At 50.8% G+C, this 20,695-nt stretch overlaps 1 protein-coding gene across 1 annotated transcript in view; it reads right to left on the bottom strand.

The window, feature by feature from the left end:
• Positions 1-7,163: 7,163 nt before the first annotated feature.
• LOC135260285 (V-type proton ATPase subunit H-like) overlaps positions 7,164-20,695 on the bottom strand; it is a 23,149-nt gene continuing 9,617 nt past the window's right edge. The window contains exons 9-13 of the mRNA XM_064345525.1: positions 17,413-17,606; positions 17,039-17,164; positions 16,474-16,575; positions 12,407-12,520; positions 7,164-7,937 (exon numbers count right to left, since the gene is read on the bottom strand). Coding sequence (XP_064201595.1) covers positions 7,874-7,937; positions 12,407-12,520; positions 16,474-16,575; positions 17,039-17,164; positions 17,413-17,606 — 600 coding nt within the window. The 3' untranslated portion in view covers positions 7,164-7,873. The remainder of the gene's footprint in view (positions 7,938-12,406; positions 12,521-16,473; positions 16,576-17,038; positions 17,165-17,412; positions 17,607-20,695) is intronic.

The following is a 20,695-nucleotide window of genomic DNA, read 5'->3' as shown; positions in this document are numbered from 1 at the left end:
TCATCCTGTCTTTTCCAGAAAAAAAATAAATGTTTTGAATGAAGCCGTGCAGCCGTTCAAATCGAGGGCAAGGCCAGTACCTCACACACTCACACACACACACACACACACCACACACACACACACACACCACACACACACACACACCACACACACACACACACACACTCACACACACACACACACTCACACACACACACTCACACCACACCACACTCACACTCACACTCACACACACTCACACTCACACACACACACACACACACACACACACACACACTCACACTCACACACACACACTCACGCCGCTATTCAGGTGCAGTTTTTTTTTTTGTTGTTTTGATTTGTACAGTAAGTCCTTGGAGCCACTTAAACGCATTTAAAACACATTACGGTCTCCTAGCAACCGGATGAAGACGGCAGGAAAGCGCGCTCGCCCTGTCCTAACGCAATCCAGTCGCCTAAACCGCCGCTTCCTGTCCCTAAACCGTGTGCTTCCTGTTCCTAAACCGCACGCTTCCTGGCCTTAAACTGCACGCTTCCTGTCCCTAAACCACGCACTTCCTGGCCTTAAACTGCGTGCTTCCTGTCTTTAAACCGCGTGCTTCCTGTCCCTAAACCGCGCGCTTCCTGTCCCTAAACCGCGTGCTTCCTGGCTGAAAGGAGGCTCATCGGTCCGGCAGACTGCCCCTCGCTGCCCTGGAGGCGCATTTCAATTTTGCTCAGAACCGTTTGTAATCCTGAATCTCCAAAAGCTTCTCCTGACATTTTGAGGCCTTGAGTGTTTAGTAAACTACACTACAGGCATTTAGCAGACGCTCTTATCCAGAGCGACTTACGCAACTTTTCACACAGCATCAATTTATACAGCTGGATCTACACTGAAGCAGTGCAGGTTAAGTACCCTTGCTCAAGGGTCCTTCTTGGGAATCAAACCAGTGACCTTTGGGTTACAAGACCAGCATCTTACCCATTATACTACATTGCCGCCCCCCCCATCGCTGATTGCAATGCGGAACAGGACAGTCTCCGCTGCCCCTCGACATCGCTAAGCGAGTTTGCGTCGAGAGCGTCGCCGCAGAACCAGCTCGTTAGCCGGTGATGTAACGCGGCGGATCGGGACGCTCTCGGGGGAAGGGCAGGACGGGCTCGCGCACACGACGACCTCGCTCGCGGCGTGGAGTGGGCCCACTTACGGCCGCTAACGAGAGGGCGCTCGAGCGAGAGCCGCACCACTCCGCCCGCTCTTAACCACGGCGACCCTCAGCGACAAGTGTGATTGGCTCCCTCTCAGCCGGGGGACCTTGGTCTTTAGCTCACGAGCCAACCGTATCGCCTGTAGTGCTCTCGAGTGGCCAAGACTGCTGCGGTTGAAAACCCCCCAGCGCACGCCTGGCCCTCCTGACATCTGGATTCATGTGTTAGGAGACCGCAAGGACCCCGCAAAATAAAAAACTCAAAAATATCTTGCGGGTTAACGTAATCTCCTGCACCAGCACCACTGTCTGCAATTTACCCAGTAGGGGTATCAGGTGAAGTCCCCAGGGGGCCGGTGGTGTCTGTGGGTGTTGATTGTTGCCGGGTAACACCCTGAGGACAAGGTGTGAGGATTCTTTTAGCGGATCGATGGCGTAAATGAGCCACTCGGACCGAGGATGCCCCGGAGACCGGGGGTGTAGCAGTGCGCGCAACGCAAGCACCTGCGCCGCTGATCCGGGCTGCTCACGCGTGTCACACACTGATCCGGGCTGCTCACGCGTGTCACACACTGATCCGGGCTGCTCACGCGGGAAACCACACGATCGGCTGCTGCACGACAGGTGGGTACACAGATCCGGGCTGCCCAAGTTCAACACTGATCGGCGTTCACGTGTCTTTCACACTGAATCCGGGTCTCAGCGTGTCACACATGATCCGGGTGCGGTATTGGCGGTACACACTGAGCGGGCTGCTGAGGTTCAACGGATCCGGGCGTTGAGCCACGCGGCACACACGATCCGGGCTGTCGTAGCAGTGTGCACAACTGATCCGGGCTGCTCACGCGTGTCACACACTGATCCGGGCTGCTCACGCGTGTCACACACTGATCCGGGCTGCTCACGCGTGTCACACGGCTGTTGCTAGGGAACACACTCCTGTACGGGTTTGCCAGGCATGACAGGCACTCAGGGAGAAAACAAGAGAAAACTGCATTATTATTAATCATGGGAAATTCAGTCCCTGTACTGCACTGTGTATATTCACCATAATGCACGATGTCCCTCCGGTGCAGTGTCATATTTACTCAAGAAGAATCTCACCTCTCTCTCTCTCTGTTCTGGTTTTTTTTCTTCATTTATTCATAAAGCATTCCCCGTTACTGGAATTAAATAATGCAAATCTTCCAGCACTGGATACCAACCGTACACGTCCTCTCCTGGAGACTGGAGGCTTGGTGGAAAAACAGAAATTGAAGGTTATTACACAATAAGCCGATATCCGAGATCACTGGGGGTTATGTGTCATCCCATCGTGCTCCATGCCTCTCAATTACACATCAATTATCAGATTCACTGGAGAATTTGCAATCTAATTACAGGGGAATGTTGCATGACTCCTACTTGCACATTTCCGACATACAACCCCCCCCCCCCTCCCCCCAGCATGCACACAGTGTTCCAGCGCACTATTTATAGAGCTGCAGAGGTTGATTAACAACATGGCAGGTAAATATAAGTGCCATTATTGTTCTGCTGTTTGTACAGTGATTTGTACCAAAAGGATTTCTAACAGATACAGACATTTAGTTTGGCATTTAGCCGATGCACTTAAGCAGAGTGACTTAAACAGCTTAAATTATACACAGTCCGTTTAAAGATGGATGGTTTATGGAAGCAAAAATGTAAATACCGAACTAGGAAGTACAACTGGCTGTGTCCCACCAGAGAATCGAACCTGTAACCACTGAGATAAAAAATCAAGTTCCCAAACCACTGTAATCATAGAGACCAGAGGTGGATAACAAAGGCCCTATCTGTTCTGGTCTCCTTGCCAACTTCTGTCCTTAATTGCTTAATTAGCCCTAGCATTAACGCCATCTGACATTTCAGCTGCATTTCTCGATGCAGCGCATGAATGACAGTCAAGACTGCTCTTGCATCCCTAATGAGACGTTTGCCTAAGATCTAATCCACGAGTGGACCAGTGTTGGTGTATACAGCCAATTAGCTCATTTAGTTACAACCTGCACACACACCGGCCCTCCTGAACCAGAGCAGCCCTCCTCTGACGCAGACAGTGACCACGGCCCCACGGTGCCGCACACCACCGCCCTGAGGCCTATAAGCCGAGCGGGTCCGTGAGCTTCTGCCACGCCGGACAGCCGTTATTTCAGTCTGAAAATGATCGTTAATATCCGAGGAGGGGGGCGAAAGGAAGGAAGTGCGCACACCGAACCGCTGCATGCTGGGATGGAATCGCTGTCTCTGGTGCAGGAGTGTAAGGTGCGGCTCAGCGGGCCGGTCCTCCTCCCTTTAATTTGCACTTCTGCTGGACGTGCGAATGACTCGCCGTCGCTGAGTCTGGAGAGAACGCGGCTTTCGGGTGACCCTCCACAGGGGGGTTTACAGATTACAGAATCAACACTCCTGGTGACCCCCCCCCCCCCCCCAAACCCCAGGGACGTCCTTGGCCTCACTAGGCTGGTGGGGGGGGGTGCCACACTGTGAGAGCGTAATGTAATTGGCCGCGGGATAAAGGGCGTTCCCACAGGGATTTAAACCTGCATCGTAATCTAAGCTCCAGGGACCCACAGGCACAAGATTAGCAGACTCTCCACGCTAATTACACAATCAGCGGATAATTATCGTGATCCTCATAAAAGCAATAGGAAGGAAGGGATGGAAAGTGAAGACAAAAAGGTCTGACCAGCTGAATGCCACTGTATCCCGCTGGTACACTGGCAGACAGGATATTCATTCAGGTGCAGACAGCCAACAGATGGTACAGACGATGTTAGCACACAAAACAGATGTGCCAAAAACAACATATTACATCATTTCTTTTAACACACATTTTCTGTCACTTTCAACACAGTCTGTGTTAAAAGTCTCGCTTTGTAACACATACATTGTATCCTTGCCGCACAAAAGCAGTAACTGACACAAGATGTGTTTCATGTAACACCAGTAGTAGCACAAGCAGTGTGTAGGATATGAACACAACCTTTTTTAAGAGTTAATTCTTTCTGTTTTGCAACAACAACAAAAAATTTAAATCAGATTTGAGACATCCTTTTTGACACAGTGAACCTTGCTTCTCTAAATTACTGTTCAAGTTGCAGATGGCTTGAAACGTCTGTTTGACTTTGAGGTGCATTTCTACAACGTGATCAATGCATATGTCATGCTGTAACCATCCAAGGCTTGATGCCAAATGCAGCTCATTTTTACCCACAATGCCCTCAGGCGTGACATCACCCCCTGCTATTTGACCAAGCAATGTTCCCCAGAGTTTGACAAAGTCACGGACGTTGTCAAAAAGATTTTTTAAGCATTATGCCAGCGGGAAGTTGCACTGCACGGCGCTCTGAACAAACTCAGTAAGGGAGCCGGGTTCAGATCGACTAATAAAACTCCTGCCTGAGCTGAATAAATGCCAGCGCATCAGCCGCGGAGAGAGACCCGACAGACGAAGGTCACTCATTAGAGTCTCTGCCGTCGCTCGCTGCTGATTACAGACTTTAATAACCTTCTCGCCCGGTCCTGTCTGCGCGCTCGCTTCTCCCCTCCTCCCGGGCGCAGACTCAGTGGAGGTCTCGCATCTCCAGAGATGCTCCCCAGCGCGCCTGCTTAAACCAAGATGCCATCTGAGCACTTGCAGTTAAGCCTCCTCCGGCTGGTTGCTAATTAAGCCCCGAGTGTTGCTAATTAAGCCTCGTCTGGCTATTTATCTGAAGTGTTTACGCCTCCCTGTTCAGCCCCCTTTGCTCCTCGGGTGGACCCCCCCCCGCCCCCCCCCCCCCCACGGATTCTGGGGTGACCCCTGAAGGGACAGAGCAGCCCGTCTCTATTGCGCTGGCTGTGAAGACAGGGAGAGAGAGATGCAGGACTCTTCTTTCACTGGCAACACCGCGCTGACATATTTATTCCTGAATCCTCAGAGTTATGCTCCACAGCTACAGGCTAACCTGGGACCAGGGCTGCACCTGACTCGGGGGTGGGGGGATGGGGGGGTGGGGGGGGGGGGGTTATGTGCAGCTCAACATTTGATGACCGTGATGCCCTTACATTAGTGTGGTACGTAGGGAGCAACTCTTCCTTAGGTGTACACTTACGTGATATTTTGGACCGACAGCACACTCCACCACCATCATCAAAAACACCTTGTAGAATCTATGCCAAGGTGCACTGAAGCTGTTCTGGTGGCCCAACACCTAACTAAGACATTTTATGCTGGTTTTTCCTTTAATTTTTCACCTGTCCGTGCATAGTTCCTTTTCCTGGCTTTCTCTCTAAACGGTTCAGTCATTCATCCAGTAGACTCTTAATCAGATATGCATTGTATTTTAATCTCCAATCGAACCACCGAAAAACCACAAGTGTTCTGCAATAAGCTATTTTTAAAAACAGCAAAACGAGTCTAAAACGGTCTCCTTCACAAAAAATTAATTAAGGGTTAAAAGCAGCCTTATAAGTGTGTTCTCGCTGCATGCAGTCGTCTTTACTAGGCTATCTTCTGAAAATTGCAGGGCTGAATCCAAACTGATTGCTCTCAAAAAGGATTGATTGCAGTTAAATGTGCAGTGTAAGAGTGGCCTTTGCTGCGTGGAAGGGAGAAATGAGCCACAGGAACAGACTAAATTGTTCCGCAGACAGACTGAAACACACACACACACTGGAGACAGGGCAGTAGACCCCAGAGGGACTGAAACACACACACACACACATACACACTGGAGACAGGACAGTGGACCCCTGAGGCACTGAAACACACACACACTGGAGACAGGGCAGTAGACCCCAGAGGGACTGAAACACACACACACACACATACACACTGGAGAGACAGGGACGGGTGACCCCTGAGGGCACTGGACAACACACACACACACACATACACACTGGAGACAGGACAGTAGACCAGCATGACACACACACCAGGGGCACTGAAAACACACACATACACACTGGAGACAGGACAGTAGACCCCAGAGGCACTGAAACACACACACACACATACACACTGAAGATGGGGCAGTAGACCCCTGAGGGACTGAAACACACACATACACACTGGAGACAGGACAGTATACCTCTGAGGCACTGAAACACACACACACACACACACATACACACTGGAGACAGGACAGTAACCCGAGCACGAAACACACACACACATACACACTGGAGACAGGACAGTGGACCCCTGAGGCACTGAAACACACACACACTGGAGATGGGGCAGTAGACCCCAGAGGACTGAAACACACACATACACACTGGAGACAGGACAGACCCCTGAGGCACTGAAACACACACACACTGAGGCGTAACCCCGAGGGACTGAACAAACATACACACTGGAGACAGGACAGTAGACCCCTGAGGCACTGAAACACACACACACACTGGAGACATGGCAGTAGACCCCTAAGGCACTGAAACACACACACACTGGAGACGGGGCAGTAGACCCCTGAAGGACCAAAACACACACACACACTGGAGATGGGGCAGTATACCCCTGAGGGACTGAAACAAACACACACTGGAGACGGGGCAGTAGACCCCTGAGGGACTGAAACACACACATACACACTGGAGACAGGACAGTAGACCCCAGAGGGACTGAAACACACACACACACTGGAGATGGGGCAGTAGACCTCTGATGGACTGAAACACACACACACACTGGAGATGGGGCAGTAGACCCCACAGGGAGTGAAACACACACACTGGAGACAGGGCAGTAGACTCCTGAGGGACTGAGACACACACACACTGGAGATGGGGCAGTATACCCCTGAGGGACCAGGCTACCATGACTGTACACTACAGCTGTGCAGAGGATGTGGGTATAAACAATACTGAAAATACCAATGTCTGAGATCGATACACAAACACCACGAGGCGACATCACCCAAAAGGAGACCCCGAAAGACCAAGCAAACACGCACGGGCCCGTTCAGTTCAAAGACTTTATTTCACCCAAATGGACACATCTACTGCGTCTAAAAACTCTGACATAAATAATCTGTCACATAATTTACAGCCACGGCCACAGAAACCCGTGTGACATCACCATGTAGGTCTTCATTGTAAGAAATTGGAAACGCATGTAAACAGGTGAAGAGGAGGTTGCAAGGCTGAACTTAACACAAGACACACAGCAGATAGGACCCCACACAGAGAAACACAGCAAGGGAGACAAGAAACACATCTGTAACCATCATACGCGTGTGTGTACATACAAACACACGCACACAGACACACATCCATAACCATAACCATTCAACAGCACACAGACACACATCCATAACCATTCAACAGCACATAGACACACATCCATAACCATAACCATTCAACAGCACATAGACACACATCCATAACCATTCAACAGCACACAGACACACACCCATAACCATTCAACAGCACACAGACACACATCCATAACCATTCAACAGCACACAGACACACACCCATAACCATTCAACAGCACACAGACACACACCCATAACCATTCAACAGCACACAGACACACACCCATAACCATTCAACAGCACAGACACACATCTATGCCTAACATAGGGACACACAAACACACACACTCTCTCTCTCTCTCTCTCTCTCTCTCTCTCTCTCTCACACACACACACACACACACACACTCTTTAGCTCCTGGCAGAGACGGCTGCTGGTTGTTCTGATGACTGCAACTGCTTGCCCAGATACTCCCTGTGAAAAAGACAGAGAGAGAGGAGAGAGAGGGGGAGAGGCAGAGAGGAGGGGGGGAGAGAGAGAGAGAGACAAGGAGAGAGAGAGGGAGAGGCAGAGAGGAGGGAGAGGGAGAGAGAAAGAGTGGGACAGAGAAGGAGGGAGGGAGAGAGAGGGAGAAGGAAAGAGAGAGGGAGAGAGAGAGGGAGAGGAAGAGAGGAGGAGAGAGTCAGAGAAACACAGCTCAGTTTACACATCATCAGCACAGTGGACACAGAGACTGTGTGAGGGGCAGCTGCTGTCAGCAGGACTGTGGACAAAAGGTGAATATTTATCTCAAAATGTGCACCCGTCCCAAATCTGGATCTGGAGTAAAACACTGAGGCACAATGTTCACACACACAAAAAACCAGTCAGAAGCCTTCTTTCAGGGGTTCTGTCGAAAAACACGCGCCCTGCAGACTAACCGAACCAGCCAGCAGCTATACCATCATGCACCCTGCTCCTGCTGAATGAAGCTCCTGGGAAAACTAAGTTGCTGCTGGAAGTGGGGGGGGTGTGCTTCCCTCTGGTCAAACAAACCTCAATGCCCCAGTGCAGTGATGGGGACACTGTGCTGTAGGAGACGCATCTTTTTGAGATGAGACGTTAAACCGAGGTCTTGACTCACTGTGGTCATTAAATACCCTGTGACACTCATCTCAAAGAGTAGGGGGTTCCCCAGTGTCCTGGCCAAATCCTCAACCTGCCACCTAATCATCCCCAGTTTAGTTGGCTAATAATAGTTCCCATCCGCTCCACCTCAACTGATGTGTGGAGAGCGTTCTGGCACAAAATGGCTGCTGTGCATCACCCAGGTGGGTGCTACACATTAGTGATGATTTCCCCCTCATCACTGTAAAGCACTTTGAATATGAGAAAAAGCACTACATAAATGCAAGGTGTTACCATCATTATTATCAGGCAAAAAAAAAATCCACTTTCCCCAGAAGCTAGAGGGCCAAGCCTTGCCTTGGCTGAGCCACTCAAGAACCTGCCGCAGTAATTCTCAGAAATCTATGGGCATGTTTACCTGTCAGAAAAAAAAAATTAAATTTCCCCTCAGAACAGCTTGTGCCATCTGGAAAATTATGACTCCATAGCAACAAGGCCCTAGCACATACAGGTGTTTATGAAGACCAGGTGTGTGCGGTCGCTGGATGGGTGTGCATACGGTTTAAAAATAGCCAACGTCTGCAACGAGTGACATGTCGCTCTTCCTACACATTCATTAGAGAAAGGCGCTCAGAATAGACAGCAAACCTTTTCTCTCAGAACGAAACAAAGAGAAACAACATTCGTCTAACAACAGAGCAACAGAAAACGAATGCAGAATCATGAGCGAAAGAGAGGAGAGAAAAGGAGGAGAGAAAGAGAGGAGAGAAAGGGAGCTCTGGTTTATGAGGACGCGGCTATCTAAGCAAACAATCACAGCCGTCACAGCGCTCTGGAAATTAATCATTGCGCTGGACGTTGAAATTAATTATGTGCCGGCTCAAGGTAAATTTTCAGAAGAGGAGAGAGAGGTTATTCTCAGAGACGGGGGGTCACAGACGAGGCTCAGAGAACGTCTCCAAGCAATTTCACCCCGCAGACACGGGGGAAAGTTCCTGCACGTTATTAAAAACAAAACATCTATCTTCACCCATATTCAGGGCAAAATTCTTTCACCCGATTCTTTCACATTAAGCACAATTAACGTTTCCTTCATGGGAAGTCTTCAGATCTGCCGGGATGGTTCTCGGAGTTTACCGTCTAAACAGCTTACCGTACAGTGCATGTATTACAGCCAGACCCGGGGGGTCTATGAGGCGTGCATGTATTCCAGCCAGACCCGGGGGGTCTATGAGGCGTGCATGTATTACAGCCAGACCTGGGGGGTCTATGAGGCTGGTCTTTGGAACAGCAGCACGTTTCTAATCACCCAGGTGTGATAAGCCACAAAGCGTCCCCACAAGCTGTGTTTGAGCAGACAGGAAGTTGCGGGCGTGGCAAACAGGAAGTTCCATCCCGGAGCCTGAAAGAGTGATGATGGGAATGGGCGTGGCCAGGTGTGCCGAGGGGCGGAGTTAAACGGGGCGATCGGCGCCCCCGAGGACCCGCCCCCGCACCTCCACCGCTCGCACTGTTTCCATGACAACGGCGGCGGCGGTGGGCGGGGTTTCAGGGCAGCTCTACTTCACACACACGCACACAGTCTCATGCTTGCATGCACCCACACACACTCACTCTTTACTTCTCTCTCTCCTGCCCTCCCTCTGCTTTTCTCTCACTCTCTCCTTCGCCCGATCTCTCTCTTCCTCTCCATCTAACACTTTCTTCATCACTCTCTCTCTCTCTCTCTTCACCCTGTTTGCTTTTCACCGTCAGTCAATAAAGCTGAGGGCGAGGTGGCAGATGGTGAGCTCAGTGCTTAGCATGCGCAGCGAGCGGCGGTTCAGAGCGCACGCGCACGCAGAGCGGCGCTGGCAACCGCCCAATCAGAGCTCATCTTCCTGAGGCCGCGCGCCCCCGATCCTGCAAGGCGGGGCGCTACGGAAACGGCGGGACGTGTGCCGACACCCAGTCGGTGCACGAGAGACAGCGCACAGCGGGGTCCTCGCCCGCCGGATCCCTCTCAGAACTGACCGAAAAATGTCAATATTTACAGAAGCCGTTTATCTGATTTACACTCAGCCACTCAGCAGGGGGCTGTTATCCAAGGTCACAGAGACAGGTTTATGCGCAGAGCTGATGCCCTGACACTGCTGTGACCCCAGCACTGGCGTCACACAAACCTGCAGCAGAGCGCTAACAGCTACAGCAGCACCAAGAGCCAGGCTCAGGACGGGGTGCTTCAACCCTTCAACCCTCACCCTAAAACGTGTGATCAGAACGTTCTGAACTGAACATTCTGATGCTGATGATGTCACAATCACTACTGGTGACTGAGAGCAGTGGAGTTCTAGAACACTGACTTAGAATTCTGAAAAAGAAAAAAAACATTCCAAAAACTTGCTCTTCAAAGGGTTAAAGTAGCAAAAGGTTTCCAGTGTAGATAAAGAGCATAGTTTACAGCATACATATAGAGTGTAGGGTTTTCAGTGTAGATACAGAGTGTATAGATTGCGGTGTATATAGAGTGTAGAGTCTGCAGTGTATATAGAGTGTAGAGTTTGCGGTGTAGGTACAGAGTGTAGAGTCTGAGGTGTGGATGCAGAGTGTAGAGTCTGCAGTGTGGATGCAGAGTGTAGAGTCTGCAGTGTATATAGAGTGTACAGTTCGCAGTGTAGATACAGAGTGTAGAGTCTGCGGTGTAGATACAGAGTGTAGAGTCTGCGGTGTGGATGCAGAGTGTAGAGTCTGCAGTGTGGATGCAGAGTGTAGAGTCTGCAGTGTATATAGAGTGTACAGTTCGCAGTGTAGATACAGAGTGTAGAGTCTGCGGTGTAGATACAGAGTGTAGAGTCTGCGGTGTGGATTCAGAGTGTAGAGTCTGCTGTGTAGATACAGAGTGTAGAGTTTGCGGTGTAGGTACAGAGTGTAGAGTCTGCAGTGTGGATGCAGAGTGTAGAGTCTGCGGTGTAGATACTGAGTGTAGAGTCTGCAGTGTGGATGCAGAGTGTAGAGTCTGCGGTGTGGATGCAGAGTGTAGAGTCTGCGGTGTAGGTACAGAGTGTAGAGTCTGCAGTGTGGATGCAGAGTGTAGAGTTTGCGGTGTATATAGAGTGTACAGTTCGCAGTGTAGATACAGAGTGTAGAGTCTGCGGTGTAGGTACAGAGTGTAGAGTCTGCAGTGTGGATGCAGAGTGTAGAGTTTGCGGTGTATATAGAGTGTACAGTTCGCAGTGTAGATACAGAGTGTAGAGTCTGCGGTGTAGGTACAGAGTGTAGATTCTGCGGTGTGGATGGAGAGTGTAGAGTTTGCGGTGTATATAGAGTGTACAGTTCGCAGTGTAGATACAGAGTGTAGAGTCTGCGGTGTAGGTACAGAGTGTAGATTCTGCGGTGTGGATGCAGAGTGTAGAGTCTGCGGTGTAGACGCAGAGTGTAGAGTCTGCAGTGTGGATGCAGAGTGTAGAGTCTGCAGTGTGGATGCAGAGTGTAGAGTCTGCGGTGTAGATGCAGAGTGTAGAGTCTGCGGTGTAGATGCAGAGTGTAGAGTCTGCAGTGTGGATGCAGAGTGTAGAGTCTGCGGTGTGGATGCAGAGTGTAGAGTCTGCAGTGTGGATGCAGAGTGTAGAGTCTGCGGTGTAGATACAGAGTGTAGAGTCTGCAGTGTATATAGAGTGTACAGTTCGCAGTGTAGATGCAGAGTGTAGAGTCTGCGGTGTGGATGCAGAGTGTAGAGTCTGCGGTGTGGATGCAGAGTGTAGAGTCTGCAGTGTAGATGCAGAGTGTAGAGTCTGCGGTGTGGATGCAGAGAGTGTAGATATAGGGTGTAGAGTCTGCGGTGTGGATGCAGGACCCACCAGTTGTGCACCATCAGTTTCTGCACGGCGAGCAGGGCGTTGTAGCGGACCTGCTGGTCCTCGTGGTGCATGTGATTCATCACCAGCTGCTTCCCGCCGAGCTGCTCGATCACCCTGAAGCACAGAGCACACCGCCGTCAGGACCTAACCACCACGCAACGCTAATGCAACGTTCGGATAACATACAGTCAGGACATAACCACCACGCAACGCTAATGCAACGTTTGGATAACATACGGTCAGGACCTAACCACCACGCAACACTAATGCAACGTTTGGATATAACATACGGTCAGGACATAACCACCACGCAACGCTAATGCAACTTTGGATAACATACGGTCAGGACCTAACCACCACGCAACACTAATGCAACGTTTGGATAACATACGGTCAGGACATAACCACCACGCAACGCTAATGCAACGTTTGGATAACATACGGTCAGGACCTAACCACCACGCAACGCTAATGCAACGTTTGGATAACATACGGTCAGGACATAACCACCACGCAACGCTAATGCAACGTTTGGATAACATACGGTCAGGACATAACCACCACGCAACGCTAATGCAACGTTTGGATAACATACGGTCAGGACCTAACCACCACGCAACGCTAATGCAACGTTTGGATAACATACGGTCAGGACATAACCACCACGCAACACTAATGCAACGTTTGGATAACATACGGTCAGGACCTAACCACCACGCAACGCTAATGCAACGTTTGGATAACATACGGTCAGGACATAACCACCATGCAACGCTAATGCAACGTTTGGATAACATGCAGTCAGGACATAAGCACCACGCAACACTAATGCAACGTTTGGATAACATACGGTCAGGACATAACCACCATGCAACGCTAATGCAACGTTTGGATAACATACGGTCAGGACCTAACCACCACGCAACGCTAATGCAACGTTTGGATAACATACGGTCAGGACCTAACCACCACGCAACGCTAATGCAACATTTGGATAACAAGCAGTCAGGACCAAACGAACTAAACACAACGTTACTGTAACGTTTGGATAACATACAGGGTACTGCAGACAGGACTAAAAGCCAAGCGATGCTATTCAGACCTATTGAATAACACAGAGGATATAACACTCAGCGCTACCCAAGGACTTTGGGGGGGGTGTTCTCTGCACACTGAAGTAGTTCAGGGAGACAGCAGTCAGCACACTGACACAAAGCAGCATTCAGCGACAGACAAACGCAGGCAGTGCACAAACACTCAGAGACAGACGAGCAGAGGCAGTAAACATCAGACAGACAGAAACGACCGTGAAACCGCCATCCAGCCCCGATCCCAGCTCAGGAAACAATCCTGACCTTCTCACGAGCGGACAAGAGCAGGTAACCGCAGCGACCGATCTGAGAACGCACAGCGCTGTCTGCACACTTCACACACTCACCCTGGGAACACACACGTACACACTACCCCTCACACCCTGCACACTTCACACACTCACCCTGAGAACACACTGTCGCCCTGAGAACACACACGTACACACTAACCCTCACACCCTGCACACTTCACACACTCACCCTGGGAACACACACGTACACACTACCCCTCACACCCTGCACACTTCACACACTCACCCTGGGAACACACTGTCGCTCTGAGGACACACACGTACACACTAACCCTCACACCCTGCACACTTCACACACTCATCCTGGGAACACACTGTCGCCCTGAGAACACACACGTACACACTACCCCTCACACCCTGCACACTTCACACACTCACCCTGAGAACACACTGTCGCTCTGAGAACACACTGACGCTCTGAGGACACACACGTACACACTACCCCTCACACCCTGCACACTTCACACACTCACCCTGAGAACACACTGTCGCTCTGAGGACACACGTACACACTAACCCTCACACCCTGCACACTTCACCCACTCACCCTGAGAACACACTGTCGCTCTGAGAACACACATGTACACACTACCCCTCACACCCTGCACACTTCACACACTCACCCTGAGAACACACTGTCGCCCTGAGAACACACACGTACACACTAACCCTCACACCCTGCACACTTCACACACTCATCCTGGGAACACACTGTCGCCCTGAGAACACACACGTACACACTACCCCTCACACCCTGCACACTTCACACACTCACCCTGAGAACACACTGTCGCTCTGAGAACACACACGTACACACTACCCCTCACACCCTGCACACTTCACACACTCGCCCTGAGAACACACTGTCGCCCTGAGGACACACACGTACACACTAACCCTCACACCCTGCACACTTCACACACTCACCCTGGGAACACACTGTCGCCCTGAGAACACACACGTACACACTACCCCTCACACCCTGCACACTTCACACACTCACCCTGAGAACACACTGTCGCTCTGAGGACACACGTACACACTAACCCTCACACCCTGCACACTTCACACACTCACCCTGGGAACACACTGTCGCTCTGAGGACACACACGTACACACTAACCCCTCACACCCTGCACACTTCACACACTCGCCCTGAGAACACACACATACACACTAACCCTCACACCCTGCACACTTCACACACTCACCCTGGGAACACACTGTCGCTCTGAGGACACACACGTACACACTAACCCCTCACACCCTGCACACTTCACACACTCGCCCTGAGAACACACACACTAACCCTCACACCCTGCACACTTCACACACTCGCCCTGAGAACACACACGTACACACTAACCCTCACACCCTGCACACTTCACACACTCACCCTGAGAACACACTGTCGCCCTGAGAACACACACGTACACACTAACCCTCACACCCTGCACACTTCACACACTCGCCCTGAGAACACACTGTCGCTCTGAGGACTCACACGTACACACTAACCCCTCACACCCTGCACACTTCACACACTCGCCCTGAGGACACACACGTACACACTAACCCTCACACCCTGCACACTTCACACACTCGCCCTGAGAACACACTGTCGCCCTGAGGACACACACGTACACACTACCCCTCACACCCTGCACACTTCACACACTCATCCTGGGAACACACTGTCGCCCTGAGAACACACACGTACACACTAACCCTCACACCCTGCACACTTCACACACTCACCCTGAGAACACACACGTACACACTAACCCTCACACCCTGCACACTTCACACACTCGCCCTGAGAACACACTGTCGCCCTGAGAACACACACGTACACACTAACCCTCACACCCTGCACACTTCACACACTCACCCTGAGAACACACACGTACACACTAACCCTCACACCCTGCACACTTCACACACTCGCCCTGAGAACACACTGTCGCTCTGAGGACTCACACGTACACACTAACCCTCACACCCTGCACACTTCACACACTCACCCTGAGAACACACACGTACACACTAACCCTCACACCCTGCACACTTCACACACTCGCCCTGAGAACACACTGTCGCTCTGAGGACTCACACGTACACACTAACCCTCACACACTGCACACTTCACACACTCGCCCTGAGAACACACACGTACACACTAACCCTCACACCCTGCACACTTCACACACTCGCCCTGAGAACACACTGTCGCTCTGAGGACTCACACGTACACACTAACCCTCACACACTGCACACTTCACACACTCGCCCTGAGAACACACACGTACACACTAACCCTCACACCCTGCACACTTCACACACTCGCCCTGAGAACACACTGTCGCTCTGAGGACTCACACGTACACACTAACCCTCACACACTGCACACTTCACACACTCGCCCTGAGAACACACACGTACACACTACCCCTCACACCCTGCACACTTCACACTCGCCCTGAGAACACACTGACGCTCTGAGGACACACACGGAAACACTACCTCTCAATCCCTGCACGTTTAACACACGCTCTGAGAGAATATTGATCTCTGTACAGGTGTAGGTGAGCGCGTGTGTGTGTGCGTGAGTGTGTGTGAGTGTGTGAAAGGCGACGGTCATTTAGCGGTTCCGCGCGGCTCGTACCGTTTCCCTCGCGGGTAGTGGCGGACGTACTCGCCCACGTCGTGCGCTGCCACGGCGATGACCTGGGGGTCGTCCGACACCTCCAGCAGCTTGGTCAGGATTCTGCAAGGGGGCACAAACCCGAAACGCAGGGTCAGAATGACCGGGTCCCGCACTCTGAGTGACCGGGTCAGGGGTCACCTACACATCCTACTATTTATTTATTCAGCATTTATTTTGTGTTTATTTGACAGGGACATATATTAACAAACATTGACATACTTTATAAAAACATGATTATCTGCTGTATGAAATGCAATAATAAAATCAAATAGACTCCAGGTCAAATCGTCATAGCATTTGCCACAATTATATTAAGGGATTTAACTAAAGATCTTGCTATCATCACCGAGAGAATGTGATCAGTGTTGAGATATCATATTGGGAAGAGAAAGGATTTAAAAACACATATTTAGATATTTTTAAAATAATGAATAATCTGATTATGGCGGTCTATGTATCAGAGCAGCAGGCGATTCTGGTGGTTTATTAGAGCGCACCGGCTCGAAGAGGTCTCTCCGCTTACTTGAGGAGCTCGTAGTTCTTCTCGTTCAGACGGACGGCGTTCTCGCGCCAGAACTTCTCCGACTTGTGGACCGGGCTCCACTCCAGCCGGCCGGACTTCAGCTCCGAGCTGTACTCATCGAACGAGCTGGAACGCCGCAGGAGAGAACGCCGCAGGAGAGAACGTCAGAACCCGGGGAAAAAAGGAACCGGAACGCTCAGGAACCGGAAGTTCCACACGTCGCTAAGGACAGAGAATTCCACATGCTCCGTACGGCAGTGGTGTTCATTCCTGGGCCTGGCGGCCCGCAGGTTTCTGCTAGTTTTTGTTTCCACTTTAAACACAACAGCCACTTTGGACCCAAGAACCCAGGTGAGGTGGATTAGCGGCTTTACCTGAGGTCCTGCATGCTCTCCCCCAGCCTCTCCAGCAGGACGGTGATGTCATCGGAGATGTCCTCGTCGTCGTACTTCTGCTGCTCCAGATTCTCCAGCTGCTTCAGCACCTTGCACTGGATCATGGCCAGAGCGTACTCCTGCCGCGTCTCCCGCTCCGCAGACTTCTCCAGAAGGTTCTGCAGACATCCACAGCATCATATGACCGATTACATCACAGCATCATGTGACCGCTTACATCACATCATCATGTGACCGCTTACATCACAGCATCATGTGACCGCTTACATCACAGCATCATGTGACCGCTTACATCACATCATCATGTGACCGCTTATGTCACAGCATCATGTGACCGCTTACATCACAACATCATGTGACCGCTTACATCACAGCATCATGTGAATGGTAAATGGACTGCATTTATATAGCGCTTTTATCCAAAGCACTTTACAATTGATGCCTCTCATTCGCCAGAGCAGTTAGGGGTTAGGTGTCTTGCTCAAGGACACTTCGACACGCCCAGGCTGGGGTTTGAACCGGCAACCCTCCGACTGCCAGACAATTGCTCTTACCTCCTGAGCCATGTGACCGCTTACATCACAGCATCATGTGACCGCTACATCACAGCATCATGTGACCGCTTACAGCACATCACCATGTGACCGCTTACATCACAGCATCATGTGACCGCTTACAGCACATCACCATGTGACCGCTTACATCACAGAGGGCATTCCGGAGACAGTCCTCTCCAGAGAGACCTGATTTCTGTGCACACAATCCACTTATACAGCCCGATATCTCCAGAAGGACTTCAGTACCCATAACTGACCCAAGAGAACAATGGTGGAGTCAAACCTGCAACCTTATAAACCCACACCTGAACAGAACTAATATCTGACCCAAACCCAACCTTACTAACCCACATCTGAACAACTAACATCTAACCCTCATTCAACCATACAAACCCAGACCTGAACAGAACCAATATCTAACCCTAACCCAACCATACTAACCCACACCTGCACAGAATCAATATCTAACCCTAACCCAACCATACTAACCCACACCTGCACAGAATCAATATCTAACCCTAACCCAACCATACTAACCCACACCTGAACAGAATCAATATCTAACCCTAACCCAACCATACTAACCCACACCTGAACAGAATCCATATCTAACCCTAACCCAACCATACTAAGCCACACCTGAACAGAATCAATATCTAACCCTAACCCAACCATACTAACCCACACTTGAACAGAACCAGTATCTAAACAGACCTAACAGCAATTTAAAATATGAGGTTATGTGTGTTTTAATTTAAAAAACGGTATCGTACACAGTATCCGTAACAGCATTACAACAATAGTGAATCAGGAAATGGTCACGTAAAGCGAATGTTGGTAATTAAATACGCATAGCAAGCATAACTTTCAGGCCAGACACAGTGTTCTGACTACTTTCAACAATTGCAGTCAGGATACAACAAATAAACTCCTGCAATATAATCGAAACACCACAAAGTTGATGGAGACCCTTGGAGCACAGCAACAATAACAACCATCCATCATCTGGCCTGTCCTTCTCAGACACCTTGTTGAAAGAGAATGAATAACCCTCTCAGCACACACAATGTCCTGTCGCACATGAAAAGGACAAAAACAAGATAGCGAACAAGACCCATCCATCATAGGATGACACCAGTGCAGCAGTAAATGCAGCTGAACAAAATGGCTGGCAAGCTAATTACCTCAATACCCCCAAAAACAGGCCAGAGGGACACTGTTTATCCAGCGGAACTGTTTGAGTGTGTCCACCGGCGGAGTCTCAGACGGAGGTCAGGCAACCTCTCGCCGACTCAGCCGAGCGAATGTTTGGGCCACCGACGCCCGGGCAGAGGCTGCCAGGACACTCCGCGCCACAAATCACCTCCGGAAGGAAGACGGGCGGAAATGTGCGCCGTCCATCAGCGGCGTCTGACGCAAACGCGCGGCGTCGATGCCCATAAAAGGCGGTTTGGCATCGATGCCAGGAGCGAACCGCGAGCACTGCTCATAAAAGGCGGTTTGGCATCGCTGGCGCGAGCCGCTTGTCGGCACCAGAACGTTGCTGTCGCCAGAAATAAACGATCGCCGACCGGCTCGCGGTGGAACTCCGACTTGCGGCAACCGCTTCAAACTGCCACACCTGTCCTGGCGGAAAAGCAGAACTCTCTCTGCTCACGGAGAGCCGGCCCCCGGACTTCCACACCTGTCCTGGCGGAAAAGCAGAACTCTCTCTGCTCACGGAGAGCCGCCCCCCGGACTTCCTGTTCAGGAGCGCGGGAAACGGAACGCGGAGGGCCGACGGTCTTCGCTATACCGCCATCAAAACCAACCGCGCATGCGCAGCGTAAAGGTAAAACAGGCTAGGATAGCGGGATAGCGGTCAGGGCACCAGGCTGGCACTGCAGGTGTGCAGATGTGATTCTGCTCCGCTAACTGCCCCCTGGATCAGCTGAAGCTCTGCTAACTGCCCCCTGGATCCGCTGAAGCTCTGCTAACTGTCCCCTGGATCAGGTGAAGCTGTGCTAACTGCCCCCTGGAGCAAAGTGTTTAACCCAAAGCACTTCAGCATAAACACCCACCCATCCTACCTCTCTCCCTCCCTCCCTCACTCACTCACTCACTCACTCACTCACTCACCCACCACCACCACACCCACCACCACCACCACCCACACCACACCCCACCCACCCGAGCCACGAATGGCGACCTCCCTACCCACCCACAATTCAGAGCGCCGCACACATATAGCGCTCAACTTGCCACCTGAAAGGCAGCAGCAGATGCGGAGACTTCTTCTGACGGACTCCTTAGCGAGGACTGCGGAGCGCACACACACAAAATAGTTCCCAACTCTCCACGCTGGGAGTACCAGCAGCAGTGCAGAACATCATCTTTACACTTACAGCGGGAAACCCCAGTGACTGCTAGATACTGATGTAACAGCACACAAATATACCATTATAACACTTTCTACTGTGATTGAAAGACAGTGAAGCTGAGAACTATTAAAAGTACATTTCACACACTTATGTGAACAAGTGATTAAAATATAATGTAATGTGATTAAAAAGTACGGTAACATGCTGTATGTAATGTGATTAAAAAGTACAGTAACATGCTGTAGGTAATGTGATTAAAAAGTACGGTAACATGCTGTATGTAATGTGATTAAAAAGTACAGTAACATGCTGTAGGTAATGTGATTAAAAAGTATGGTAACATGC

Source organism: Anguilla rostrata, chromosome 8 (assembly GCF_018555375.3).
Source record: "Anguilla rostrata isolate EN2019 chromosome 8, ASM1855537v3, whole genome shotgun sequence".
Classification (NCBI taxonomy): domain Eukaryota; kingdom Metazoa; phylum Chordata; class Actinopteri; order Anguilliformes; family Anguillidae; genus Anguilla; species Anguilla rostrata.
Note: the sequence above shows the minus strand (reverse complement) of the source record. Positions and strands in the feature narration are given on the sequence as shown.